The sequence below is a fragment of the Oryctolagus cuniculus genome, chromosome 11, assembly GCF_964237555.1.
Source record: "Oryctolagus cuniculus chromosome 11, mOryCun1.1, whole genome shotgun sequence".
Classification (NCBI taxonomy): Eukaryota; Metazoa; Chordata; class Mammalia; order Lagomorpha; family Leporidae; genus Oryctolagus; species Oryctolagus cuniculus.
Window position 1 is genome coordinate 26,256,151 of NC_091442.1, and position 27,731 is coordinate 26,283,881.

The following is a 27,731-nucleotide window of genomic DNA, read 5'->3' on the forward strand; positions in this document are numbered from 1 at the left end:
ATACATTTGTGTGTTAATTAATTACTTTGTGGGTTTCAAAAGGCCCAATAGCTTCAATTTGCCTGTGTCCTTGGCAGTGGGGAAAGCCACTTCTGGCATGGGTACTGGTCAATGTCCCACACTCCCGTCTTGTGCTTTGCTGAGACATCAGCTACACACTGTCCCTTGGCCTGGCTGACCTCCCTCGTATAAATCCACCACTGTTCTAGTGCACTGCCCACGGCCTTGCTGATAGGAGTGAGGCCCATCCCTGCTCCAGGCAGCTCTGTCTTTGCCTCTGGCAGTCCAGTGGCCTCCTGCTCCTGGCTCCTGCTAGTCATGAAGCTTCTTTTCCTGTCTCTTGCCATCCTTCTGGCCATGGAGCCCGTGATGCCAGGTAACTTGGGTAAGGCAGGCCTTTCTCTAGAGCCCGGGATTCTTTTCTTAAAGGTTTATTTATTTATTTTCACTTATTTGAAAGGCAGAGTGACAGAGAGGGAGGGAGATGGAGAGAGAGAGGGAGAGGGAGATCTTCCACCCGCTAGTTCACTCCCCAGATGCCTCACTCTCAAATGCTTGTAATAGCTGGGGCTGGGTCAAGCTGAAGCCAGGAGCTTCATTTGGGCCTTCCGTATGGGTGGCAGGCACCCATCACCTGCTGCCTCCCAGGGTGCCCATCGGCTGGAGGCTGGATCTGAAGCGGAGGTGGGACTTGAACCCAGGCACTCCAGTGTAGGACGCAGGCACAACCAGTGGCAGCCACACGCCCACCCCAGGGATTTGGGATTCTGGGCATGGGCTCCTCCCCTTTCCCTCCCCTCCCTCCGAGGGCAGCACCTGAAACCTTTCCTCGTGGCATGCAGCTCTGGGAGGTTTTCCCAGGACGGTATCTTCTCTTCCTGATTCTTTTCTGCCAAGGCGGTAGGATGATAGAGGTTTGGATCATCCAGCACTTACAGGGATGATATTCAAAGAATGTCAAAGAAGGACTGGATGCAAGCTGGGGGCTTTTTGGAGACTTTGGGAGATTATGTAGAAGGCTGTGTGTGTTTTGTGATGGGGGGATCTTGAGCTTGGAGTGACAGAGGGAATACTAGAATGAGTGGGAGGGGAGAAGCTGGGCTTTCCCGATGGCTTGGGGTGGTTGGAGAGGTCTGACATTTGAGAGTGAGTGGAGTTGGTGTTGGCAGTTAGGCTGGGGCTTGGACTGGATGGTGTGGGCAGCTTGGGTTAAGCTTGGTGACGGGCTGCTGCTTGGCATTGAGTTTGGTGATGTGATTGTATTTTGGCTTGGAGCTGGGGCTCAGGGGGTATTCAGTGGGTAAGACTGGGAGTTCTAGTTGAGTCGGACTGGGCTTTGAGCTTGAATTGGGTTGGAGACTGGGTTGTGGCTGGAGCTGAGGTGGGTTGGGCTTAAGTTAGACAGGGCCAGGCTACTGATAAGGATCTTGGGTCTGTTGGGATGTGCGTGAATCCTCTCTGCTCCCTAATATCGCAGGTGTCCCTTGTCCTTTTCCCATCATCCCCACGCTCTACTAGCTGGGACCTTAATTGGTATCAATGCGTCTTGAAATAAAGAGCAGGCAGCTGGGGAGACAGGAAGGGTGGGAAGTCTGAAAAAGAACGCTTTTGAGAACTTCAGAGTTCCCAACCACAGTAACTGCCTCAGGTCCTCCCTCTCAAGGTCTCTCCTTGCCTTCCCTGGGCCTGGGCCAGGCACGGTTTATTCGGCGGTCTCTCTCCTGCCTTTCCCTGCTCTCCTGCTCCCCTTCTGGGCCCTCCTGGGTGTCCACTCGGGAGACACTAACATCTGCTTCATGGTTGTTCCCCACCCCGAAGGGGAATGTTGGCTGCACGGACACTGCCGCTTGGTGTGCAGAGATGGTGAAGACCACGTCATCCGCTGCCACAATCGTAAGCGATGCTGTGTCCCTGACCACTACTTAACAATCCAGCCAGTAACGATTGATGGGCAGCTTGACTGGACCACTCCTCACGTGACTAAGAAAGGCAAAAAACACAATAAAAATAGAAACCGGGGATAGACGTAACCTGGCTTCAGGTCGCTTAGTTTCCATGTGTCATTAAACTTACAAATCTGCTTCTTGTGTCTGTGCATCCTAAGGAACGATACCCCAAATGGGTTGAGAATGGGGGATGGCAGGTTGGGGCCAAGAGGCAGTAGGGAGAAGTCGCAAGGCCTGGGTCCCAGCAGTGGGGTGACAATGACAGCTTTGAAGATGGCTCCTCATCGGCGTGTCCCAGGAGAGGCTGCTGAGTAAGGGGTAAGGAGAAAATGGGGACAGCTGAGAGATGTAAAGGCCAGTGAATACCTAGAAAGTGGGACAAGCTGTGGTCTGGGAGAGTTGTTCTATTTTGGGAGTGAGCGAGCTGGGGGTGGACGATGGCTGAGTAGAGCCCATATCCTTGGAGATCCCTGATGTTCAAGAGCCCACAGCACTGAGGTCAGAAGGCTTCTAAATACTACAAAAAGATAAAGCACATGAATGTACTCATTTCTTTTCTTACAAAAAGATTTATCTTGTTGCTTTGAAAGGAAGAGTTACAGAGAGAGAGGGGGGAGACAGAGAGAGAGAGAGAGATCTTCCATTTACTGGTTCACTTCCCAAATGGTTGCAACAGCTGGGGCTGGGCCAGACTGAAGCCAGGAGACAGGAGATTCTTCCAGGTCTCCCACATGGCTGTAGGGGCCCAAGCCCTTGGGCCATCTTCCACTGCTTTCCCAGGTGCATGAGCAGGAAGCTGGATCAGAAGTGGAGCAACTGAAACTTCAACTGGAGCCCATATGGGATGCTGGTGCTGCAGGCTGTGGCTTAACCTGCTTGCCACAGCATTGGCCCCCAATGTACTCATTTCTATATGGGTTTGTTCATTATTCTCTTTTGCATTCTTTTGCGGATTTGTTTATTCACCCACACACTCAGCTCTGCCACTCATCAGTGATAAACTCTACCTGTGACGCTCCACCTGTGAGGCTACAGTAGCAGTAGAACGTCGCTCTGGGCTGTGGTGAGAATGGAACGAGATGATGCAGAGCACAGAGCCAGCACACTGGAGGCCTGCAGAAGCGTCACTGGTGTCATGTCCATTGATTTATCCAAGCACTGAGGCCATGGCGCTGCCTTCCAACTGGGTCAGACTCTGAGGGGGACAGAAGGCTGACCCATTTGAAGGGACACTTAGCCTGGAAGAAAACGAGCCCATGGGGAACACTGAAGAAGCCCCTTTCTCTGTGTGTCTTCCTGGGCTTTCTCATCTTGGCTTCTCTCCTCAGGGCCTCCTTTATCCACACAGTTGACCACCCCGACCTTACTCTCTGCGGCGAGGTCCAGAGCTGTCGGTGGGACCTGGTGCATGACAGGCAGGCAGGAGGCATTCATGCGGGTCCATGCAGACAATTTGCCGTCAATTCACTATTTCTATCCTTAGACTCTAGAAAGAGAGACTCCCTTCTCTGATCTTGGGCCTACCCTTTGGCTAAGCCCCTCCCCTTGGAGTGGGCCGTTACATTGGGACAAGAGGGATCTGCCCACCTGGAGCCTGCACCTGCCCTCCCCCTTCTCTGGGCTGTGCTTTAATTGGCTGGGGCCTAAGATCGCCTGCCCACCCCTGGAGGGCAGGGCCACCGCTGTGCCTCTCCCAGGCAGAAGCGTCAAACGACACTCCTGCTTACGGGGGTGTGGGCAGAGCTTGGATGGTCAGGCAGGAGTGTCCACGTCTGTGCGTGTGGGGTCATGGCACAGAGCTGGCGACAGGGGAGAGGGGCAATGGGCTGTGGGCTGGACCTGTTCCCTGTGTGCTGCTGTGTTCCTACATGAAATCTGAGGTTTGCAAGAGTGATCCACACAGATCTTCCCACTATTAGGAAGGGTTCTCTCATAAAAGAGGACAAAATATAATGTACTTATCAGTTTCATTACTTTGAATGGTAACTTTCAAGTATTCCGACATAGGGTACACAGGCCTTATTTGCGTTCTTGCCCCGTGACTGGCACATGTTAGGACTGTGCCTGATGTTTGGATCCCACTCTGGCTCACAGCCCACTTCCAAGACAGGGCTGCAACGTCTGTGAGTGGGGACTCTTGGACCGCACGCCAGTGTCATCTGTGCCTTCCGAGAGACCACTCGATACCCATCCTGCTGGTCTCCCTGCCCCAGATTTCCCCTGCACTGGCCTCTGTTATCAGAGGGATTCTTTCTAGCAAATCATCCGCCTGCGTCACTCTGCTGCTTGGATAACTTCCTTCACTCCTCATTGCCTGGGGCTGGGCCTTCAGGGCCTTCAGAGGTGGCCCACTAGCACACTTCACTGCCCCTAGCACACCTTCCTGTCAGCCAGATTGTCCTACCCCTCACATCGCCCTGCACCTTGTCCCCACTGCCCTGTGTGTCTCTGAGGAGTGGATGCCCTGGCCTGTGGAATCACTGCATAGACCGTCTCACTTCTCGCTCTTTCTTGTTAATGTTATCAACAACAACAAAGGCCATAATTCTGGTTCTCATTGACATTTGCCATCGGGCACTAAGCTTGGTGCTTAATGACCCCCAAATCATCCCACAGGAGCAGCGATCCTTTTACTACTCCTGTCTTCCTGCTGAGGAAACCGGGGTTCTGAGAGGTGTGCAATTAGCCAGTCACATGGTATTCAGATGGAACAGGGACTTAGGCTGAATTATTTTTTCCTTTGTTATTTATGCTTTTTTAAAAAACGTATTTACTTTATTTGTTTAAAAGGGAGACACACACACAAAGAGAAAGAGAAAGAGAGAGAGAGATATTTCTCATCCACTGGTTCACTCCCTAAATGCCCACCATAGCTGTGGCTGGGCCAGGTTGAGGTCAGGAGCCATTAACTCAACTGGGACCCCCATGTGGGTGGTGGGGATCCAACAACTGGAGCCATCACTTGCTGCTTCCCAGGAAGCTGAAATGGGGAGTGGAGCTGGCATCAAACCCAGGCACTCAGATATAGGAAGTGGGCATCCCAAGTGGTGTCCTAACTGCTGTGCCACGTCTGCCCCTTCTGATGTCTTTAATCCATGAGGTGCTGACCTGCAGCTGGATCAATGGTAGACATTTGTCACTTATTCTGAATACTCCACGGAAAAGGAACCATTTCTCAGGGGAGCCTCAAGTGAGGCATGAGAAGAAATCTGCAGCTTTCTAAGCTGGGACAGTGCTGAGGATCGAGATGACCAGTTAATTTGTGTCCTGGGATCTAAGGCAGAAATGTTTGTTGAGTTGTGGGTGCACATTCATTCCTGATTAAGGTGAGGTCAGTAGCACTTTTTCATTTTTCAAAGTAAATTTGAATTTGTAATTTTTATTTTCTTTAATTTTATTTTTGAAATTTCCAATAACATTGTCTAGATTCAGCTGAGGGAGTGTCTGCTGGTGTCTCTGTTTCTTTAAAACAGAAGACAGAATTGAATCAGATTAGGTTGAAAATACAAAGGAAAACATGACAATGAGAGCTATTGTTCATCTGTAAATAGGAGGGCATCAAACTCTTACAAAATATCAACAGAAGAAAGTCTCTGAACTAGAAAAAGATCCATGCGAAAAGTCTGCACTTCATGTATTTGGGGAGGATGACTTCAGAGTGCAGGGGCTCAACTGATCCTCATCAACACACATGGGATTTGTTCATTTTTTTGCTACATAAATCGTTTTTAAAAGATCTAGTTATTTATTTATTTGAAACGCAGAGTTACAGAGAGGCAGAGAGAGAGAGAGAGAGAGAGGGAGAGAGAGAGAGAGAGAGAGGTCTTCCATCCACTGCTTCACTCCCCAAATGGCCTCAACAACCAGAGCTGGGCTGATCCAAAGCCAGGAGCCACGAACTTCTTCCAGGTTTCCCACGTGGGTGCAGGGGCCCAAGGACTTGGGTCATCTTCCACTGCTTTCCCAGGCCATAGCAGAGAGCTGAATTGGAAGTGGAGCAGCCGGGACTAGAACTGGCACCCATATGGGATGCTGGCACTGCAGATGGCGGCTTTATCCGCTACGCCACAGTGCCGGCCCCAACACACGTGTTTAACAGAGGATGCTTTTCCTCCAATTTCAGTTTTCTTTTCAAATATTAACTTATTAAGGCATTTGCTTATTTATTTGAAAGGCAGAAAGACTGAGAGAGAGACAGAGACACAGAAAGAGAGACAGGAGCAGATTGAGAGAGAGAGAGAGAGAGGGAGAGAGAGAGTAGTGGTTCATGTAGTGGCTCTCTTCTCAAATGCTTGCAGCAGCTGGGGCTGGGCCAGGTCAAAGCCCAGAGCCGGGAACTCAGCTGGATGGGTGACAGGAACCCAAGTACTTGAGTCATCACCTGCTGCCTCCTGTGGTGCACATTGGCAGGAAGGTGGAGTTGGAAGTGGAGCCAGGACTTGAATCAGACACCCTGATATGGGATGCAGGTATCCCAAGCAGCGTCTTAACCACTGTGCCAGATGTCCCTCCTCCCCCAATCCCAAATTTCTTATTGGAGAGATCTGCCCAAATTCAGTATTTTATACCATAGTTGTGACTCACCTGTTCAGCATCCATCATAATTTGATTTTGTACATTGCATCTATTACTCTTTTTAAAAAAGATTTATTTATTTATTTGAAAGAGTTACAGAGAAGGAGAGGCGGGGGTGGGGGGAGATCAAGAGAGAGAGAGAGCTTCCATCTGTTGGTTCATTCTCCAAGTGGCTGCAGCTGTCAGAGCTGGACCAGACCAAACCCAGGAGTTAGTAGCTTTATCCGGGTCTTCTATGTGAGTGCAGGGCTTGAAGGACTTGGGCCATCTTCCACTGCCCTCCCAGGTGCATCAGTAGGGATCTGGATCAGAAGTGGAGCAGCCGGGACTCGAACCGATACCCACATGGATTGCCGGTGCTGCAGGCTGCAGGTATACCCACTATGCCACAGCACCGGCCCCTGCATCTGTTACTCTTTCATTTTGATCTCCAAACTTTAAAACAAGAAAACTTTTCCTTAAATTTTTGTATTTAACTCTGAAGAAGCTCCCGTTGGTAAATCTAACCTCTCAATGTGTTTCCTTTGGAAAATAGTAAAAAACGTGCTTATCCATGGAAAACGTCTCCACTCAGCTTACAATTCTAGCTTGAACTAGGATTTCCCTCAGTCTCAATATTTGTTTACCTGTTTGCTGGCTCTTTTATCTTTTAAGTCTGGAAAAACTTTGATCTCACCTTGATAGGCTCTCTCTCCTCCAAAATGAGTTTTGATTGGCTTCACAAACATTCACAGTCAAGGTGTGACGCGTGTGGCCTTAGTGCATATTTATTTGAGTCATTGCCTGCTTCCCACCAACCCCCCAAAGGCATGCCTGCCAGCTGGCCATCCCCAGGGGTTTAGAGAGCGTCCATCTGTCACTAGGCCCAGTGCCCTGCACAGATGCAGTGTAGTGAGGGTCTTGATTGAACAACGGATTCTTGGGAAAGTGTGAGTGCGTCTGGTGGGAGCGGGACTGGCTGACGCCAGGGCCTACGCATTGGGCGGGGTCCTGTCTGGGCTGGGGGAGCAGGGGCTCACCAGCCTCAGGTGTGGAGGACTCTGGCTGGCGGAATTGGAAAAGAGCAGGAGCGTTCCTGGCTCTTGCTCAAGCTGGTACTTACTATTCTTCAGTTAGCTCGCTCCAAAGCTCGCAGTGTGGAAGGTGTGTGCAGAGAGTCCAGGGGTCTCCCAGGATGGGGGCCTGGCACTGACCTCTCCACACACCATCCTTCCTGCCCTCATCGTTACCAGTCATTGTCCATACCAGTCTGTGTACCCAGTCAGCAACACTGATTAAGAGCCTCCTCTGTGCGTCACGCTGGCCTGCGGAGCAAACTGTGGCAGGAGGCAGGATGTTGGGGTGAGGAAAGGGCGCAGAGCCCACCGTGGAGCCACGAGAAGCTTCTGCAGGACCCTGGACTTCAGGCATGTGAAATTCTGAACATTCCCTTGGATCTTTTATTCTTTTGAGAGATACGGCACATCCTCCAATCCACCCCTCCCCTGGCCCTTCCTTCAGCCCTCCCACTTGGGGACCTCACCTTTCCCCATCTTTCCAAGCCACAGATGGGGACACTGAGGCGAAAGGGGGGAGGTGGCCCACACTCATGAACAGGCTTGAGGCGATGCTGGGATAATGCGCAGAGCTTCTGGGGAGGGGCTGTGGAGACATCGAAGACCGAGGCAAGCAGGAGTGAGTGTCGACGGCGATTAGCATCCTGGAGCTGCAAGAAGCCACCAGGCCGAGGGGAGCCAGGAGCTGCAAAGCTTCCGCCACAGGCTTTGGGAGTCAGTTTGGGCTCCTTTGACGCCTTTCTCTGGGCCTGCTGTGGCCTCTCTCCGGAGGAAAAGCAGGGAGCAGGCGGACATTCCGGCTCCACTATCCCGAATGTACAGCTCTGCCCACCCTTCCGTGGGATGCAGATCGGCTTCCTCCTCGGTGGAGCTGGACGAGGACCTAATCTCCCCGGCACTGATGGGAAGCGTGAGGGCTGCCCTTGTGAGGCTCCCTCGCGTCTCTCTCTCCTGCCCCTGTAGGTGGAGGGAGACGGTGATGGCAGAGGGAAGGCCCCGCTGGGGTGGGGGCTGGTGTCGAAGCAGGGAAGACCCGTCGGCTTGTGCGGAGGCCTTTCCTGGGACCGAGAAGCCGTCCTGCTGGTGGAACTGAAGCTCGATTCAGCCGTGGCTCTGCACGCCAGGAGGCACGATCCAAGTTACCTGTGTTCTATTCTTGCCCATGCTCCAAAGTGGTAAAACGATTTCCTGCCAGCGCCGCGGCTCACTAGGCTAATCCTCCACCTTGCGGCGCCGGCACACCGGGTTCTAGTCCCGGTCGGGGTGCCGGATTCTGTCCCGGTTGCCCCTCTTCCAGGCCAGCTCTCTGCTGTGGCCAGGGAGTGAAGTGGAGGATGGCCCAAGTGCTTGGGCCCTGCACCCCATGGGAGACCAGGAGAAGCACCTGGCTCCTGTCATTGGATCAGCACGGTGCGCCGGCCACGGCGACCATTGGAGGGTGAACCAACGGCAAAGGAAGACCTTTCTCTCTGTCTCTCTCTCTCACTGTCCACTCTGCCTGTCAAAGAAAAAAAAAATTTCCTTCTTAAGCCTCCTCACCGTTGCTTAGGTAACGTATGTTCTCTGATCAAAGTGCAAGGGAGTAGCCCACTTTTATGAAGCCCATTTGAACATAGGGACCCTTGTGTGCCTAGTGCCAAGTTCAAGGCCTGGTAAATCCTGGGTGCTGAGGAGCATTTGGGGAATGAGTGATGGGCTCTGGCATACCCACTTCAGATGTTTGGGCTTGCACTCAGGACAACAGAGGGCCGTGGTCCGCAACAAACAAACAAACAAACACAAAAGCAGAATACCTAGAACTAACGAGTAAGCTCATCACAGTTACAACATATAAGATAAATTAAAAACAATTGTATTTGTATATCATAGCAATGAACTTGTCAACACTGGAATTAAAAATACAATTTAAAAATCACTACAAGAAAATAAAACATTCAGGTTTATACCTAACAACACATGTAAGAAATTGTATGCTAAAAACTACTGAACACAGATAAAAGAAAAAAGATCTAAATAAATGAAGAGTCCCACAGCATTTATATATATATATATATATATATTTGCTGTGTGATTCCATTTATATAAAAGGTACAGGTTATACAAATCTATAGAGACGTAAAGTAGATTAGTGGTTTCCGGTGGCTGAGAGGACATGGAGAATGGAGACTGGGGTCTGACAGACGGTGAGACTTTTTTTGAGGATGGTAGAAAAGTTCAATATCAGATAGTGGTTATGATTGCACAACTTTGTGAGCATACTAAAGACTATTGCATTATACTCCTTAATGGTATGTTAATTTATCTTAACAAAAAAAATGAAAAAAGGCATTCTCTTAGTATCAACTGACTTTTAACATTAAAGTTAGATTCCACATACATGAATTGAGATCAATTTCCCAAAGGTTACACAAGTTTTTAAAGGATAGATACCACAAAAGATCCTATTTCAATATGGTAAAAATTTTAATTAGCAAAAAACTATTTGATTTTGTTGTTCTTTCAATATAGAGAGCTTCACTGTTCAGCTACTTAAAGCAACTAAAAGTAAATAAAAACTAAACAGATTCTCAGGGCATGTCTGTGGGGGGAGCTGGTTGTCTCAACTTCTCCAGTCTCATTTCTGAAATTCGCTTCCCTTTTGCGTGCCTTGCAGGTACCCCATGCCCTAATAAAGTTCTTTTTTTTCTTTTTTTTCTTTTTTTTTTAAACTTTTATTTAATGAATATAGATTTCCAAAGTACAGCTTATGGACTACATTGGCTTCCCCCACCTCCCCATGACTTCCCTCCCACCTGCAACCCTCCCCTTTTCTGCTCTCTCTCCCCTTCCATTCATATCAAGATTCATTTTCAATTTTCTATATATACAGAAGATCAGTTTAGTATACATTAAGTAAAGATTTCAACAGTTTGCACCCACATAGAAACACAAAGTGAAATATACTGTTTGAGTGCTCATTATAGCATTAAATCTCAATGTACAGCACATTAAGGACAGAGATCCTACATGAGGAGTAAGTGCACAGTGACTCCTGTTGTTGACTTTACAAATTGACACTCCTGTTTATGGCATCAGTAATCTCCCTATGCTCCAGTCATGAGTTTCCAAGGCTATGGAAGCCTTTTGAGTTCTCTGACTCTTATCTTATTTAGACACGGTCATAGTCAAAGTGGAGGTTCTCTCTTCCCTTCAGAGAAAGGTACCTCCTTCTTTGAAGACCACAGCATTTATATTTTACAGGACTCAGCTGGCAGGGCCATCAGTTCTCCTCAGACTGATATATACATTTATCACAATTTCTGTCAGTCTCCCAGTATGGGTTCTTACAGATGCAAACAGTATTATTCTGCCCATCACTGTGGCTGAAGAGAAATCTATAAAGGGACAAGAATAGCTAAAACAAATTCGATACAATCTCATTTGCTATTTTTGTTTTTATTGCCTGTGTTGTGTATGTCTATGATATCTATATATGAAGTGAACATGACAAAATGTTAAAAACTATTAAATCTTCAAATTGAAAAAAAATCATCACTTGGCAAATATTGTAGCAATAACTTGTAGTCAAGTATCAGTTGATGTTGAAATTAGGGCAAAAGTGCTTTTGCAGTTTAAAGTATCTCAGAATAAAATGCTTATTAATTGCAAAGTCAAAAACACTTGAAAATCAATAAAGCTGCAAGATTCATTCTTCCAGACTTCGTGATTTATCGTAACCAACACTGTGTGTGTCTGGTATTGATCTTGATGAAGAGATAGACACATAGATCAATGAAAAGAATAGGAAACCAGAAATAGCTCCACCAAAGTACAGCCAACTGAGTTTTTTTTTTTTTTAAGATTTATTTTATTTATTTGAAAGACGGAGTTACAGAGAGCGGTAGAGACAGAGAGAGGTCTTCCATCCGATGGTTCACTCCGCAAATGGCTGCAACGGCCAGAGCTGCACCGATCCGAAGCCAGGAGCCAGGAGCTTCTTTCGGTCTCCTACATGGGTGCAGGGGCCCAAGGACTTGGGCCATCTTCTACTGCTTTCCCAGGCCATAGCAGAGAGCTTGATTGGAAGAGGAGCAGCTGGGACCAGAACTGGCGCCCATATGGGATGCCTGTGCTTCAGGCCAGGGCTTTAACCCACTGCACCACAGCACCGGCCCCAGCCAACTGAGTTTTGACCAAGGAAGAAAGATAACCTTTTCAACAAATAGTGCTGAAGCAGCTGGATGTCTACAGACAAACACACACACACACACGAAGCCAGATGCTCAGTCTATACTTCACACCATCTAATCTACAAAAAAACCTCCACATTGATCATAGATTTAAATGTAAACTGTAAAAATATAAAACCTCTAGAAGAAAATTAGGAAAAACTTTCAGAGCTGGGCGTTGGTGAAGCACTCATAGCTATGAGTAGCACAATCCACAGAAGAAAAATCTCCACAAATTGGGACTTACTCAAAATGTAAAACTTGCACTCTGTGAAGGAGAGGGTTGAAAAGACAAACTCCACCTGGGGGAGAGCATTTACGTACCACCCATCTGACCATGAACTCATGTCGCAAATGCAGAACATCTCTCAAAGATCAAAAGTGAAAATCAATAATGCAGTTAGAAAATGGACAAACCAAAAGACAACTAAGTGACTGCTGACCACACTACCTGGCAAGCATACTCTTGGACATTTATCCCAGAGAAATGAAAATTTATGTCTCCTTAAAAACTGGTGGGTGAATGCTTATGGTAGCCTTGTAACATTTTTAATTATTTATTTTTAAAGTACACTAAGAGTAGGAGAGAAACAGAGATCTTCCATGTACTGGTTCACTCCCCAAATACCTGTAACAGCCAGGGTTGGGCCAGACTGAAGCCAGGAGCTGGGAACTGAATCTGGGGCTCCTCCATGGGTGGCAGGAACCCAAGTACTTGAGCCGTCACCTGCTACCCCTCTCAGGGTGTACATAGCAGGAGGCTGCAATCAGGAGCAGAGCTGGGTCTTGAACCTACGTACTTCAGTATGGATGCAGGCACCCCAAGCAGCATCTTAACCACCATGGCCAAACACCCACCTCAGTAGCTTTATTTTTAATAGTCAAAAACTAGGGGTTGGCATTGTGGCATAGTGGGTAAAGCCGCCGCCTGCAGTGCTGGCATCCCATATGAGTGCCGGTTCATATGCAGCTGCTCCTCTTCTGATCCAGCTCTCTGCTGTGGCCTGGGAAAGCAGTGGAAGATGGTCCAAGTCCTTGGGCCCCTGCACCCATGTAGGAGACCGAAAGAAGCTTCTGGCTCCTGGCTTCGGATTAGCACAGCTCTGTCCGTTGCGGACAACTGGGGAGTGAACCAGCAGATGGAGGACCTTTCTCCACCCCCTACCCCGCTTCTCCTCCTCTCTGTGTAACTCTTTCAAATAAATAAATTTTAAAAATGGTCAAAAACTAGAAATCACCAAAGTGCCTCCCAACAGAGGAATGGTTAGTACTCTGTTACACCCACATCAGGTAGCACCACTCAGAATTAAAAGGGATGAACTATTGATGCCACACACCTCGAATGTATCCTGAGTTCTGTTGATTCTGTTTTGTTCATCCATGTTGGGATTTTCCTGGTTCCTAGTGTGATGGGTCATTTTGACTGAAACCTTGTCATGTCTGGAACTGTGTTAGGAGACTGTGGATCACATTTAAGCCACCGTTCAGCGTCTCTGCTCTAACACTGCTCCGGCAAGGGAATGGGGGTGCTGCTGTGATAACTCCAGGAGGCAGAGGGCACAAGTCCAGATTTTACACTTGGTTTCCCTTGACACGAGAGGCACGGAGGAGGAGCTTCTCCTTCCCGAAGGGTGAGGGTAGGAGTTCCAGCGCCCAGGTATGCCTGCCCTCATACCACCCTGGTTGAGAAGGGAAGAGGATTCAGGTCCCCATGTGGCCTCCAGTGACATTGCAGAGAGTGGTGGACTTGTGGCAGCTGCGTGGTGGTCATTTTTTAAAAAATCTTTAAACAAATTATTCTAGGCCGGTGCCGCGGCTCACTAGGCTAATCCTCCACCTGCGGCGCCGGCACCCCGGGTTCTAGTCCTGGTTGGGGCGCCGGATTCTGTCCCGGTTGCTCCTCTTCCAGTCCAGCTCTCTGCTGTGGCCCGGGGAAGGCAGTAGAGAATGGTCCAAATGCTTGGGCCCTGCACCCCCATGGGAGATCAGGAGGAAGCACCTGGCTCCTGGCTTTGGATCAGTGCAGCGCACTGGCCGTAGCAGCCATTTGGGGGGTGAACCAACGGAAGGAAGACCTTTCACTCTGTCTCTCTCTCACTGTCTAACTCTGCCTGTTTTTTTTTTTTTTTTTAAAAAAAAAACATTATTCTAGAGGGAGGGAGGGAACGGCAGTGAAGGCGAGAGAGAACTCCCAACTGTTGCTTCACTTCTCAAATGCCTGTAGTGGTCCCAGTTAGGGTGGAGCGGGTGCAGCCTGGAGCTGGGAACTCAGCCCAGGTCTTCCACGTGAGAGGCAGAAACCCAATTACTTGAGCCATCCTTGTTGGCTCCCAGGGTCCGCATTGACAGGAAGCTGCAGCTGGAACAGAGCTGAGTAGCAAACCCAGGCACTCCCATGTGGGATGTGGGCGTCCTAACTGCCAGGCCCAAAGCCTGCCCCAGGACCAAAGTCTTGACTCTCCACTGGACTGCCCAGTAACCACCTCATCAGGAAGTGGAGGGGCACCTTCTCACCACCAGGGGGAGGGAGCCCAAGCTCCCCACTGGGCTTCTTGGGGATGACCGGCCTTGTGAGCACCCAGAAGTGATGAAAGTCCAGGCTCCTCACCCTGGCTTCTCTGGTGCCATCATGGGAGTTTGCACATCCTTACAGTTTCAAGAGGGTACTAGTATAAGCCTTTTTTGGTGGAGGTGTGAGTGGGGCTTCTCCCCACAGTCCGCATCCGAGTCCAAGCCTCCTCCAGGTTTCACTTTCGCTTTCAATCTCCTAGCTTCCCCGCCGTAGTCCGCATCCGAGTCTATGAAAGCTTTCACTTTCGCTTTCAATCCTAACTTCTTTCCCACAGTCCATATCCGAGTCTATGCCTAGGCTTTCAATAGCTTCTTCCAGCACCTTTTCTGTCCGGCTTTCCCCTAGGCTCTTTGCTGGTCTCTCTCTCCGGTATTTTCCCACTTCTTCCCATTTCTTCCCTCCTAGGTTCCCTATCGGAGTCACAGCACCATTATGTCGCTCCCCCTCTTCGTGGAGGAACGACACAAGACCCTGTGCTGTTCTTTTGTCTGCTCGGCCCTCCCCGGCTTTGCTCCTGGTTCTTCCCGGGTGGGCTACCGTCCCTTCCACCTCCGTGGAAGGGCGGTTCCCCCTAGCCACTTTCCCCACTTCCGTGGGGGAGCGGCACACCGCCGGCCGGCTCTCTTGGGGGCTGCACAGGTGTTCCTTCAGATAGATGTTCCCTGGTGCATGTTGTCTCTCTCCTCCTTTATAGTCCTCTTCCGCCAATCCCAACTCTGCTACCCACACGCCGAGTACGCTGCTCTCCTCCAATCAGGAGCAGGTCCTACAGTTTATTGGTTGAACTGGAGGCAGCTGTGTAGAAGCTGTTTCCTCCTCTCCCAGCGCCATATTGTGGGAGAGCAGATGCATAGAATAAGTCTTAATTCCAGTAACTTAAGTCTAGTCCGAGTTGCTCCCAGTTGCTCCCCACAGGCTGTGTTTCTTTTTCTTCCTACACTTGCCCATTATGTTTCTCTACTTCGCTGACTCCAACCCACTAGGATTTGCTTTTGTGCTGCTAGTTCTGTGGAACTGGTTTTGGTCAAGGTCACTAGGGGTTCTTCTTTTATAAAGTTGCTGGATGTTGCTCGGCCTGGGTCTTACTCTGCCTCTAGGTAGCATTTCCACCATATTTTATTCCCTTCTTGGATACCTCTGCTTGCCTGGCACTTGTGGGCATTTGACTGGAGCAGGGTGGTTATTGTCTATGATGTTTGCCTTTTGAGGCTGCCTCTTTCCTGGTCTTTCGACTCCAGAGAATAAACTTCTCTTGGGATTCTTTTGTTTTTAAATCTTGGTATCCATTTATGTTTCCAAATTGCCAGCTTCACCAGTGCCAGTCCAGGATATATGAGGCAAAAAAAAAAAAAAAAAAAAAAAAAAACAGAATTCATGACTGTCATTCCTGACTTGCCCGCTCTTTATCTTGCAGGGTAATTTTATATTTGTTTTATGTATAATGCCAGCATTGCTAACTGTACTTCATAGGAATAGAGAAAAGTCATCATCTCTAATTTTCAGGAAGTGGGAGTTGCCATTGCCCTAAAGGTTTTTAATTTGCTTCCAGACTCCTGAGATCTGTGTCACTGCTGAGTGGAAATTAACTATGTGCATTTTTTTTGGGCAGGCAGACGGAGCAGCGAGCGATGCATGGGTAACAGTGGAATCTGTAGATCCTCTTGCAAAAAGAATGAGCAGCCATACTTCTTTTGCAGAAATTATCAATCCTGCTGCCTCCAGTCCTATGTGAGGATAAGTGTTTCTGGACCAAAAGAAAGTAATGAGTGGTCCTACGAGAAACACTGGCCGGACATACCTTGAATGCTTTTGGTCACCATCCTCAAGTTCTCCGGGAGAGAGTCACCCCCCACCCTCATTAAAGCTTGTGCACTTGCCACCCTTGTCTGCCTTTTGTCTACTGGGAATCATCGTGAGAGATTGGCTTTTGCATCATGAGATGTCCCATTCTGGAGGCAGCAGTGTGAGAGAGGAAGTTGGAAAATTAGAATGACAACTGGAGAAGAGAAAGGCAAACCAGGGAAGAGGGGGAGAGGGCTCCTGTGAGCCCAGGAGGCAAAGGTTGATAGATTTAGGCCGAGCCAAGACTTAATCAGCGTGGCCTCCGGGGGCCATCAGAACAAGTGGGTTAGATAAATTTGGCTGAGATCCTGGAAGAACTTCTCAACCCGTAGAGCCATCGCAGTGTGGAAAAAGCTGTACTTTACAGGTTTCAAGTTGCAAGACTGGGGAATCTGTTTGTGGTTAATTTCAAAAGAATTTGAATATATTACATGCTGTTGTTGATGACCATTGTTTTTAAGGTCCTTTAATTCCTGAAAGTCTAGGAGGTTTGTGCAACCAACACCAGCTTTTTAACATAAAATTCTAATTTTATTTTGTTATGTCTCACTTCCCACCACTACCATCTATCTTTCTCCATCGTTAGTTTCACATTTTGTCAAAAGGAGAGTAGCTCGGCTTGCCATTCTGTTTCTCTGCTTCGCTGACTCCCCTCAGCTGCGTATGATTTGCTTTTTGCTGACTGTTTTACGGAGCTGGCTTTGGTCAAGGTCACCAGGGAGTCTGTGTTCTGAAAGTTGCCGGATGTTGCCCAGCTTGTATCTCACTCTGCCTCTGGCTGGCATTTCCACCGTATTTCATTCCCTTCTAGAACCCCTCAGCTTGCCTGGCTTCTGTGACTTCACTCTCTTTGTTCTCCTCCTTTTAAAGGGGCTCATTACCACTGGGTGATCTATCCTTTTCTGTCTTCTGTCCCATTGCATTCCTTTGGGATTACTCTGCTTTTCTGAAACTAAAAGCTCATTAGAAAAAGGCTGATGGTTCTGTAGCCAGAACACCACATACACGTGAGAGGACTTCACAATGTTCATGGAAAAATGGAATTAAAATGCTGATTTTGGTGCAAAAATTTCTGAAATTCATGCATAGTTTTTCCATAATAGGCATTTTCAATGAACTGTTTCACAATTATTTATTTATTTATTTATTTATATTTGAGAGGGAGACAGAGATAGGGACAGAGAGAAACAGACAGACAAACTGAGAGGGCTCCCATCCACTGATCCACTCCCCAAATGCCCACAGCAGCCCAAACTGGGCCAGGTTGAAGACGGGAGACGGAAATTCAGTTTGGATCTCCCGTGTGTGTGGCAGGAACCCAAGCGCTTGGGCCATCCCTGCTGCCTCCCAAGGCTGCGTTAGCAGTAAGCTGGGTCGGGAGCGGGAGCTGGGAGTCCAGAATGGATGCAGGTGACCCAAAGAGTCTTCACCAGTAAGCCAATGCCCGCCCCGCTCGTGACCACTGTGAAGGCCGCCTGTGCTTTGAAATGTTTTCCGCTTTTCTCATGAATGACACTTTGCTTGAGTGAACACACTTCCGGAAGCAGGTTGTCAATGTCAGCATTATGCTTTGAAAGGACTTGCCAATCGGCCCTAGATTCTCTCCGTGTGTGCACTTCCAAGTTGTCTTCGAGCTGTCCCCATGTTTGTTACCAACACAACCCCTCCCCCGAGTCGTCGCCCCCAGGGCTGCGTAGTTCAATGCTTCGCTCTGCTTGAGGAGCCTGTGTCTGCCCCGCCAGGCTCTCTGGTACTTGTGGAAACAGCCATTTCAGTGTTTGGATTTAGACCCTGGGCAATGGTTTCATCTTTTTTTCTTTTTTTTTTTTCTCTCTTCTTTTCTGTGATGCCACAGCAAGGCTTATGATCTGGAGAAAGGTGCTAGTTCTGGACTTCCGTTTTGGGAAGAATATTGTTCCAAGAACCTGTGCTGACCCTCTCGCTGAAAACAACTACAAAATCCTTAGTTAAAATATCCAACAAAACTTTCTAAGCATGCTTGACCTGGCCAGAAAGCCAGGCCAAATGAAAGCAGGCACTCTTCTGAAGCAGTGGAGACTGGCTTTTGTCTTTTATTTTTTTATTTTTATTCTTTGACAGGCAGAGTGGACAGAGAGAGAGACAGAGAGAAAGGTCTTCCTTTGCCGTTGGTTCACCCTCCAATGGCCGCCGTGGCCGGCGCACCGCGCTGATCCGATGGCAGAAGCCAGGTGCTTATCCTGGTCTCCCATGGGGTGCAGGGCCCAAGCACTTGGGCCATCCTCCACTGCACTCCCTGGCCACAGCAGAGAGCTGGCCTGGAAGAGGGGCAACCGAGGCAGAATCCGGCGCCCCAACCAGGACTAGAACCCGGTGTGCCAGCGCTGCAAGGCGGAGGATTAGCCTCATGAGCCGTGGCGCCGGCCTGGCTTTTGTCTTGAAGGCATTTGCTGCAACAGGTGCACCAGTTCAGTGGGGGCACTTTTGTCCAGGGAAGGAGATGGTTCCCAGGGTCTGAGAGGCTCGAGTCCTGCAGGAAAGCCCCACACAAATCTCAGTCCTGAAGCGCTACCTGTGCTGTGCAAAGATAAACCAGCTACGGGGCTCCTTGCTCATCACCACGACTGTCAAGAGCAACTCCCTGGTGTTGAACTTGGTGCTCAGTGTACCACATCAGGCTGGCTTCCACGTAGCCTTGCAGCTTGAGCTCACAGCGTGTGAGTGAGCCGAAGGAGACTCAAGCTGAGGAGTCAGCTTAACGTTGTCCTGGGCTTGCAGGGCCGCAGCGGTCTCCCGGAAGCAAATCAAAGAACAGACATGAGCACAGGACTCAGGGAATGTGCTCAGCCGAAGCTGTAAAGAAAATGCCCAGGTCAGAGCCCCAAACCACAAAACGCCCAAAGCCGCAGGTGCCCGAGTCACCAGCAGAAATCACAGACCAGGGAGCTGGGCTTTCAGAGACTTCAGATTTCAGAATTACGGGTACTAACAGATTTGAAAAAAATGCACCCATGAGACCTCAATTTCCCATTATGAGCTGGGAATTCTCTCACCCCTGGCATGCTAGGAGGGTACTTCAAAAAGTTTATGGGAAATGAAATTAAAAGGTACGTTAATTTTGGTGCAAAAAGCTTTTTGAAATCCACGCAGACTTTTTGTAACGCAGGTTTTCTACAGTTTGAAGATCCCTCATAAAACTGCGCCAGGGAGGAAGCGTTCGGTCGTTTCGTGGAAATGAAATGTCCCAAGCTGGGACGTAGCAGGTGCCTGTGGTGTCCCTTCCTGCCCTGCTGCCTGTCTGTCATCATACACTGATGATGTCATGAGGAATCTGTTAGTTAGCAGAAGGTGAGGAAGCGAGGCGCTGTTTGTGGTGTGACTGTGTGACATGCTGGCATGAGCCCAAGGGCTGCACTCTAGCCGGAATCACAGGTGGCCCTGAAAGGCAGCGTCTAGAAGAAATCTCTTGGGGCCAGCGCAGCAGGTTGAGCTCCCATCTGCAGTACTGGCATCCCTGATGGACACCGGTTCGTGTCCCGGCTGCTCCACTTCCCATCCAGCTCCCTGCTAATGCACCTGGGAAAGCAGTAGAAGATGGCCCAAGTGCTTGGGCCCCTGCACCCACTTGGAGGACCCTGGGGAAGCTCCTGGCTCCTGACTTAGGCCTGGCTCTGCCCCTGACTGTTGCGGCCATCTGGATAGTGAATCAGTGGATGGAAGATTCTCTCTCTCTCTCTCTCTCTCTCTCTTCTCTCTCAAGTCTACCTTTCAAATAATAAATGAAACTTAAAAAATAAAAAGAAATCTTTCCCATCGAGTAGGGGTGGTTAAGGCATCACCTGCAGCAATCCTGGAGAGAGGCAGGGGGTGGCCGGCCGTGTGAGGACCTGGAAAGAGCCAGCTTAGATCTGTAGTGCTGAGGCCCAGCGTAGCCAGGGGGACAGACAACTCGGAAAGGGGCCAGGATGTGAAGCCACTTTTGTGCTACCAGCAAGGGGAAAAATAAAGCTCTAAATCATGGCCTGAAAGAATTACCTAACCGTTCACCCACAGTGTGAGGGTCCCCACCTTTGAATGTCCAGGGGTGATCAAAGCTTGGTAAAGGAAATAGGCCGAGGGGCCGATCTTCCAGCAACTTTTATTCCAACCTTGAACAGGTGGGGGTATTAAGAGAGTCCTCAGAGCTCACAGCTAGGTCAATTTCCTGTAGTGATCGATAAGACAGGGCTTCAGGGCCAAGTTTAATTAGCAGGAAAGTGGATGTTTTCTCTGAGGTGTCTGATGTTCTATAAATACAGCTCTCAGTGTCCTAGTAATTATTGTCATAAATGTAAGCGCTTTTAAAAAATATACTTTACTTGCGAGGCAGAGAGACAGAGAGCTGGGGCGGGGGGAGGGCGTGGGGGGCGTGAGCTCACGCATCTGCTGTTCGTTGCCCAAATGCCTGCAACAGCTGGGGTTGGGCCAGGCCAAAGCCAGGAGCCTGGAACTCAATGTTGGTCTCTCATGTGGGTGGCAGGAACCTAAGTATTTGAGCCATCACTGCCGCCTCCCAGGGTTTGCATTATCAGGAAGCTGGAGTTGGGAGCAGGAGCTGGAGCCTGCAGCTGGAACTGGGCATTGAAACTAGGTCCTCTCATATGGGTTGCAGGTGTCTTAATCAGCATCTAAACCAGAACCAAGTGACCTCCCTGGATTTATGAGTTTTGATTTTGACCGCTTGTGCTGCTATCAGGAGTTAGGCCTGAGGCTAGTGCTGTAGTGTAGTGGGTACAGCTGCTGCCTGCCATGCCTGCATCCCATATGGATGCTGGTTCAGATCCCAGCTGCTCTGCTTCCAATCCAGCTCCCTGCTAATGTACCTGGGAAAGCAGCGGAAGATGGCCCAGGTGCATGAGCCCCTGCCAGCCATGCGGGAGACCCATGACCTGTGGTCTGGCTTTGCCTTGACCTTTGTGGCCATCTGGGAGGTGAACCAGCAGATGGCAGATCTCTCTCTCTCTCTCTCTCTCTCTTCTTTCTGTAACTCTGCCTTTCAAATAAATGAATCTTAAAAAAAAAAAAAAAAAGGCAGGCCTAACATAAGGGATGTCTCTGTTATCCCAAAATCACTTGTTGGCAAGTCAAAAGGACCCATGGCTCATCAGTGTTGGAATGCTTAACAGTGATTAAGGCTGCAGAGGTCACCAGCAAACAAGGGACATTAAAAATGAATGAACAGGGCCAGCGCTGTGGTGTAACTGTGGTGCTGGCATCCCATATGGGCTCCAGTTTGAGTCCTGCCTGGTCCACTTCTGGTCTAGCTCCCTGCTAATGGCCTGGGAAAGCAGCAGAGGATGGCCCAAGTGCTTGGGACCCTGCACCTACCTGGGAAACCCACAAGAAGCTCCTGGCTCTCTGTTTCTCTACACCTCCTCCCTTGCCCCATAACTCTGCCTTTCAAATAAATAAATAAATCTTTTAAAAAAATCAGTTAACACTTGTCATGGGAAGAATTAGATATTTCAAAAAGAACACAGAAGAGTTTGTCATTGGAAACAGGGAAAATTTTAGACTTCCGTATGCAGAATATTTAAAAAATATTTTTATTAATATAAAGAGAACAGACTACATGTAGTTCATTGATTCAATTCTAAGAATACAGGGATACTTTCCTCCCTTCCCCTTCCTTTCACTTTTTAAAATTTTCACAATAACATATTTTTGATCTGCTTTCTAGTTGTGTAGCTGTTTGTATCTAGAACTACACATCGGTGGGCACGGGGAGGGGCTCTCGTTGCTTTACTGGATTTAGCGCATCGCGCTGTGGACATGGGTGAGTCACAGCCGGGAGGAAGTCACGAGCTTTGATAGAGACTTTGGATTTCATCCTCTTCGTTCATGTTGTCCACGTCCAGGTAGTCCGTAGTGGGAATTAAATCCATTGCAATGAAATTTACAAAATCTGAGGATGCAGCAAAGCGGTTAGGGCTACTCGTCTTAGTGACTCGCTCATGGAAGGCTTCTTGCTCATAGTCTTTGTTGCCCGGGACACAGCAGGTGCGATGATTTTTACATATTTCTTGTGCTACTTCTCCATCTTTGCAGTGTTTCCTGCAGCGTCCTGATTTGTTCCAGCATTTTTTTCCACCACCATAGGCTAAATAATAAAAGGGAAGGCCACTGATTTTAGGTTGCTAATGCTCTCAATCTTGCTAGCATGACTGCACATCTGGTATCGCCAACAACACTGGGTTTGATTAGATCATTGATCATGGCTAGACCACGGCCCTAAGACTTGCAGCTCAGGCCTGGCAGATACTATGTTTCTCAAAATATCTGTTCCTGACTTCTCAATCTGCCCATTTTAAATTTTTCCAAAAGTGAGATGGAGATGTATCTTATCATCCATCAGAAGTAACTTGCCAGCCACAAGGAATTGGAGCCACTTGCAATGAAGCTCCTTGGATTTGTGTAAAATTATCCACATCAAGAAAGTCCAAATCATTGTTCCTGTGATTTATTTGCATTGTTAAATATCTCTGAAGACACTGAACTGCAAACTATGTATTAGAATGTGCATATGCGATACATCTGTGTAGTTTAAAGACTAATAGCAACGTGAGCTCTTACATACCCGCACTCCTACTAGGACAGAAAGTATACCTAGAACCTTCTATAGTGTAGTTACTCCTATGTGATTGGTCCTCTTTGCTTGGGCATTAGACCAGTGCTTCTTAAGCTTTAAGGTCCACAGGGATCATGCAGAGGTGTTGTTAAAGGGCAGAGACTGACACTTGGTGCAGCAGGGTTTCTGCTTTCCTAGCTGTGATGCCACAGCTGGCCCGTGGGCTTCACCTTCTGGAAATCAGGTAAAAAGCCATAAACATCTGTTCTATCACACTCTATGTTTCCCAATCAAATGCAATGATCCCTTCTATTAAAAACATGATAAATATTAAAACTTAGATAAGAAGGGTAGTCATGAAATCAGAAATGATGAAGTCAGGCTTCTAGAAAGACTTAGGGGAAGAAAGAGGATATTAAAACGAAACAAAATTTTAGTGAAAATGGCAAAATAAAAAGAGGGATGGTACATCAAACAGAACAAGAGAATTTTCAACAATTGGACACTAATCAAGTTAAAACCTAGATGAAATGGAAAAACTCCTAAAAAATTTCTAGGGATAGCTTAGGAAGAAAATAGAAGCTTGGATAAATCAATAAGCATTAAGAAACAGATAATAGTGAAAGACCCCTTCTCCTCAAAGCCTCAAAAAAAGTGATTTTTTTTTAATTTTGGAAAAATGTACCCAATGTCAAATTTACCTTTGAGCCATTTTTAACTTTGTACGTCAGTGGCATTCAATCCACTCATGTGCCACCAACACCACCATTCATTCACAGACTTTGTTCCTCTTGCAAAACTGACCTTCTGTAGCCACCAAACAGTAATTCCTTTTCTCCATGCCCTAGCCCTTGGCAACCACTATGCTGCTTTCTGTTTCTGCAAATATGACTATATGAATTATTTAATATGAGTAGAATATACATATTTCCTTTTGTGGTTAGCTTATTTCATCTTGTCTTCAGGGTTCACGTACATTGTAGCATGTGTCAGCTTCCTTCACTCTGAAGACTGAATAACAGTTCATGTTGCTAGCCATTCCTCTACCAATGGACTTTTGGGTTTCTGCTGCCTTTTATTTATTGTGAAAAATGCTTCCATTCTAGATGATTCTAAAGGTGAGCTCTACAATTTTGCAGGATATTTAAGTAATGTTTTAAAATGTCCCAGGGTCGGCGCCGCGGCTCACTAGGCTAATCCTCCGCCTGTGGCGCCGGCACACCGGGTTCTAGTCCTGGTCGGGGTGCCGGATCCTGTCCCAGTTGCTCCTCTTCCAGGCCAGCTCTCTGTTGTGGCCCGGGAGTGCAGTGGAGGATGGCCCAAGTGCTTGGGCCCTGCACCCCATGGGAGACCAGGAGAAGCACCTGGCTCCTGGCTTCGGATCTGCAGCAGCCTTGGAGGGTGAACCAATGGAAAAGGAAGACCTTTCTGTCTCTCTCTCTCACTGTCCACTCTGCCTGTCAAAAAAAAAAAAAAAAAAAAAAAAAAAGTGTGAGGTGACAGTTGTAAAAATACACTAAACTTCCTGCTCTCATAGAGAGTTCAGTCAAGAAACGAGAAATATGACAGTCGGAGAAGAAAGTAAGGCGCATTTTATGTTAGGTACAGGTCGATACAGATGATAAGCATCATGGAAAGAATTGCAGCAGGCCAGCAGGACAGAAAGTGCGTAGTCAGCAGGGAAGTGGTAGAAGATCTTTCTTAGAAGGAAGTGAGAGAATGAGCCCTGAGACTAACTGGGGGAAGGGTGTATCGGGCAAAGGACGTAGCAAGTGCAAAGGCCCAGCGGCAGGATCTACTTCCAAGTTTCTAAAGAACAATAGGGTGACTATGATGGGTGTAGAGTAAGTTAGTTGGAGGGTAACAGGAGAGAGTACCATGGGGGTTTAGATCACACAGCAAGTGAATGAAAGCCACAACCATACATTTTGATTGCAGAATAATGACAGGAATGTAGATTAAAACAATGTGTGTGATTTATGCTCATGAAACCGATAAGAATAATGCTAAGTATTGGAGGAATATGATGATAGAAAAATCTTTGTGCACTATTGGTGAGAGTAAATGAGATTTTTTTTGTCTACATAAATGTCACTGACTTTTATTCTTCTTCCTTACATATAGGGGCTGCCAAAAAAAAAAAAAAAAAAAAAAAGACAAAAAGATTTTTCATTGTCTTAACTCTTCCCTCTAGGAGGATGGCTCTAAATTTGCATTGCCTACCAGAACATTAAGACTTGAAACCGGGGCGGTGCTGTGGTGTGGTTGGTTAAACCTCTGCCTGTGGAGCCAGCATCCCATATGGGCACTAATTCGAGTTCTGGCTGCTCCATTTCCAATCCAGCTCCCTGCTTATGGCCATTTGGGAGTGAACCAGTGGATGGAAGACCCAGTGGATGGAAGGCCTCTTTCTCTGTCTCTCCCTCTCCTTGTCTGTAACTCTTCCTCTCAAATAAATAAATAACCCTTTAAAAAGAAAAAGACCTGAAATCCCCAAACATGTAACAGTTCATTCGCTCAACACAGGCTCTGAGTTTCTATGACCATGGATTGCTTTTACAAAACATGTCTCATTTGTGTTTCCTGGTCTTAATGTTCCCACCAGAACTCAAGGCAGGCACAAGAGATCCCACATGGATCCCACAGAATTGTCCTGATTGTATCTGGAATTGCAACAGGAGAATTACTGAAGATCTTGAAAACCGGCAGTTCCTGCTGGCGGTGTCCTGAGAAATATAGAAGGGAGGAATTAATGGAATAATTTGTTTGAACTTACCTTTAACCCAGCCATTGACTTCTAGGGCTCTACCCTATCTAAATCTCTGTCCGACTGTGGAAGTACTCCTTTACTTATACATATGTGCACTGATGCCAAACAGGATGTGTTCCAAATGGCTATCCATATAGTTATGGCTTTTCCTAAGCAAAACATCACACACTGGCAAAGGAGGAGGCTAGTCTTTGGATGGCTACGTGCAAAATATTATTAGGTGAAAAAGGATGCTGTATAAACGTGCACATAATGTGGTTACTTTTGTAGAAACAGAAATAGTGAGATTTATTTTTATGTGAGTTTGGTTAGACATTGAAATATATCTTGAAAGATACACAAGAAAGTAGGGAAACAAGTTCTCTTCAGCAGCAATTTCCAAGCCGTGGTAACGACTTTCAACGTTTTTGAAGCAGCAGGGGTTGTTAAAGCTCGCGCTTTCACAGTAGAAAGTCCTGTTGATTTTCCCCATAACAGCTCTGCAGAAACTGTCTGAGTTGTTCATCAAATTCCAAAATATGAGAAAACAAAACAGAAAAAGACCTCTCTTGAGGCTGTAACAGGATTTTCAGAGCCAGGAACACATAAGGAAGTGGGACTGGGGAGTCATTGTTAAGAGCTGGCCTGTGCTGGAGAGAGAGCAGATGTGGGTTCTCCCTAATTCCTGAGGTGGGCGACTTGGAGCACACAATCAGAGTGGACCGCTCTGGACATTGAGCTGCCCTGACCCGTTGAGGGTAAGGTGTCCTCCCCTAAGTTCCCCTCCTGCCAGCAGCACAGCACCAGTACAGCTGTTGCGCTGCCCCAGCTGGGGGTCCAGGGACACCCTGGAATTCCCATGCCTAGAGCTCATTGTACCTCCGTTTGTGCAGCCTCCCTGGGTTCTGATTACCTGGGATCACCTGGGGTAGAAACGCAAGGACAGGAAGGGCTAGCAGCAAGAGTCGCATGATCCTTGGGAAGTAGGAGCCCGCGGACCTAGGAGTTCCGAATGTTGTGTGCAGTGCGCATCCTCACAACAGTTTTATTGGCCTCTTGGCAGCGGGGGATGGGCAGAGGGCCGGGCAATGAACCAGGCAGACATATTAAAGTTTATCCATTAACTTTGCTTCATTTTTAAAATAATAAACCCTTTTTTTCTCCAAGTGAATTTTTTTAAAGCTTATCCAAGTGAAACATTAGTCTGTTGGCTGGTGCAGCAGTTGAGTGACTGATGCAGGCACCGGGAAGCAGGCAGAGGGTTGTAAGTCGCAGGCTTCAAGGAGGCGTTTGGAGAAATGGAGAAGGAAGAGACACACAGGCCTCTTCCCTGTCTACCTTGTACCTCCCAGCGGGCTCTGTCCCTGCCCACAGCCCCCCTCACTCTGGCCTAAATCTGCTTTTGAACTGTTTACCTCTGTGTCTCGCTGCACTGGACTGGGGGATTCCTGAGAGTAGGGATGATGTCTTTTCAGTTTTTGAACCTCCGAGGTGCAAAGCACATTCCCAGTGAAGGATTTCAGAAATAGCGGATAATAAGCCGGCGCCGCGGCTCACTGGGCTAATCCTCTGCCTGCAGTGCTGGCACACCGGGTTCTAGTCCCAGTCGGGGTGCCGGATTCTGTCCTGGTTGCTCCTCTTCCAGGCCAGCTCTCTGTTGTGGCCTGGGAGTGCAGTGGAGGATGGCCCAAGTGCTTGGGCCCTGCACCTGCATGGGAGACCAGGAGGAGGCACCTGGCTCCTGGCTTCGGATCAGTGCAGGGCGCCGGCCGTAGCGGCCATTTGGTGGGTGAACCAACGGAAGGAAGACCTTTCTCTCTGTCTCTCTCTCACTGTCTAACTCTGCCTGTCCAAAAAAAAAAAAAAAAAAAAAGAAAAGAAAGAAAAGAAATAGCGTGCCAGATCTCTCCCTCACATCACATGCCCACCAGGGAAAGCGGCTTGTCTGAGAAAGTAGAGCCAACGTCTGCAGAGTGTGGGGGCGATGCCTTGTTACAGGACTCACGGGATTGTGCTACCCAGTGTCCTGAAGAACCGCACCCTGTGCCAGGCGGCTCTCCAGTAACCGCGGATGTTGTGTTTGGCAGGGAACCGTGGGAGCCCTCGGAGGTCAGAGAGAATGCCATTTAGGTCTGCCTTTGGGATGGAGAACTCCCCAGAGGCCTTGGGAGTCCGCGTGGTCCCCTTGGCTTTTGTTG

At 48.1% G+C, this 27,731-nt stretch overlaps 2 protein-coding genes across 4 annotated transcripts; one reads left to right on the plus strand and one right to left on the minus strand.

Annotated features, from left to right (window-relative positions):
- Nucleotides 1-197: 197 nt before the first annotated feature.
- Nucleotides 198-16,233, plus strand: LOC103348209 (beta-defensin 119). 3 transcript variants are annotated; one of them, XM_008256166.3, is made up of 2 exons: nt 198-376; nt 1,819-2,080. In XM_008256166.3, the coding sequence occupies exons 1-2, from the start codon at nt 319-321 to the stop codon at nt 2,022-2,024; spliced, it is 264 nt and encodes an 87-aa protein (XP_008254388.1). In that variant the 5' UTR covers nt 198-318; the 3' UTR covers nt 2,025-2,080. The 3 variants fall into 3 exon arrangements, with proteins under 3 accessions (XP_008254388.1, XP_017197197.1, XP_017197196.1); XM_017341708.3 differs by lacking the exon at nt 1,819-2,080 and adding an exon at nt 15,966-16,233 and having other exon boundaries at nt 219-376; XM_017341707.3 differs by lacking the exon at nt 1,819-2,080 and adding an exon at nt 15,966-16,233 and having other exon boundaries at nt 226-385.
- A 5,613-nt stretch (nt 16,234-21,846) lies between these two features.
- LOC103348210 (defensin beta 118) lies at nt 21,847-26,531 on the minus strand. Its single transcript, XM_008256167.4, has 2 exons — nt 26,447-26,531; nt 21,847-22,316 (listed from the first exon to the last, which is right to left on the minus strand). Exons 1-2 carry the CDS (start codon nt 26,502-26,504, stop codon nt 22,015-22,017), a joined length of 360 nt encoding a protein of 119 aa, XP_008254389.1. The 5' UTR covers nt 26,505-26,531; the 3' UTR covers nt 21,847-22,014.
- Between the last annotated feature and the right edge of the window lie 1,200 nt (nt 26,532-27,731).

What these genes read in the sequence shown, in the direction of transcription:
- LOC103348209 (XM_008256166.3), top strand. Translation starts at nt 319, where the DNA reads ATGAAGCTTCTTTTCCTGTCTCTTGCCATCCTTCTGGCCATGGAGCCC. An exon ending in CATGGAGCCCGTGATGCCAG is followed by an intron (nt 377 to 1,818) that starts GTAACTTGGGTA and finishes CCCACCCCGAAG; the next exon opens with GGGAATGTTGGCTGCACGGA.
- LOC103348210 (XM_008256167.4), bottom strand. Translation starts at nt 26,504, where the DNA reads ATGCGACTCTTGCTGCTAGCCCTTCCTGTCCTTGCGTTTCTACCCCAG. An exon ending in TCTACCCCAGGTGATCCCAG is followed by an intron (nt 22,317 to 26,446) that starts GTAATCAGAACC and finishes TTTATTATTTAG; the next exon opens with CCTATGGTGGTGGAAAAAAA.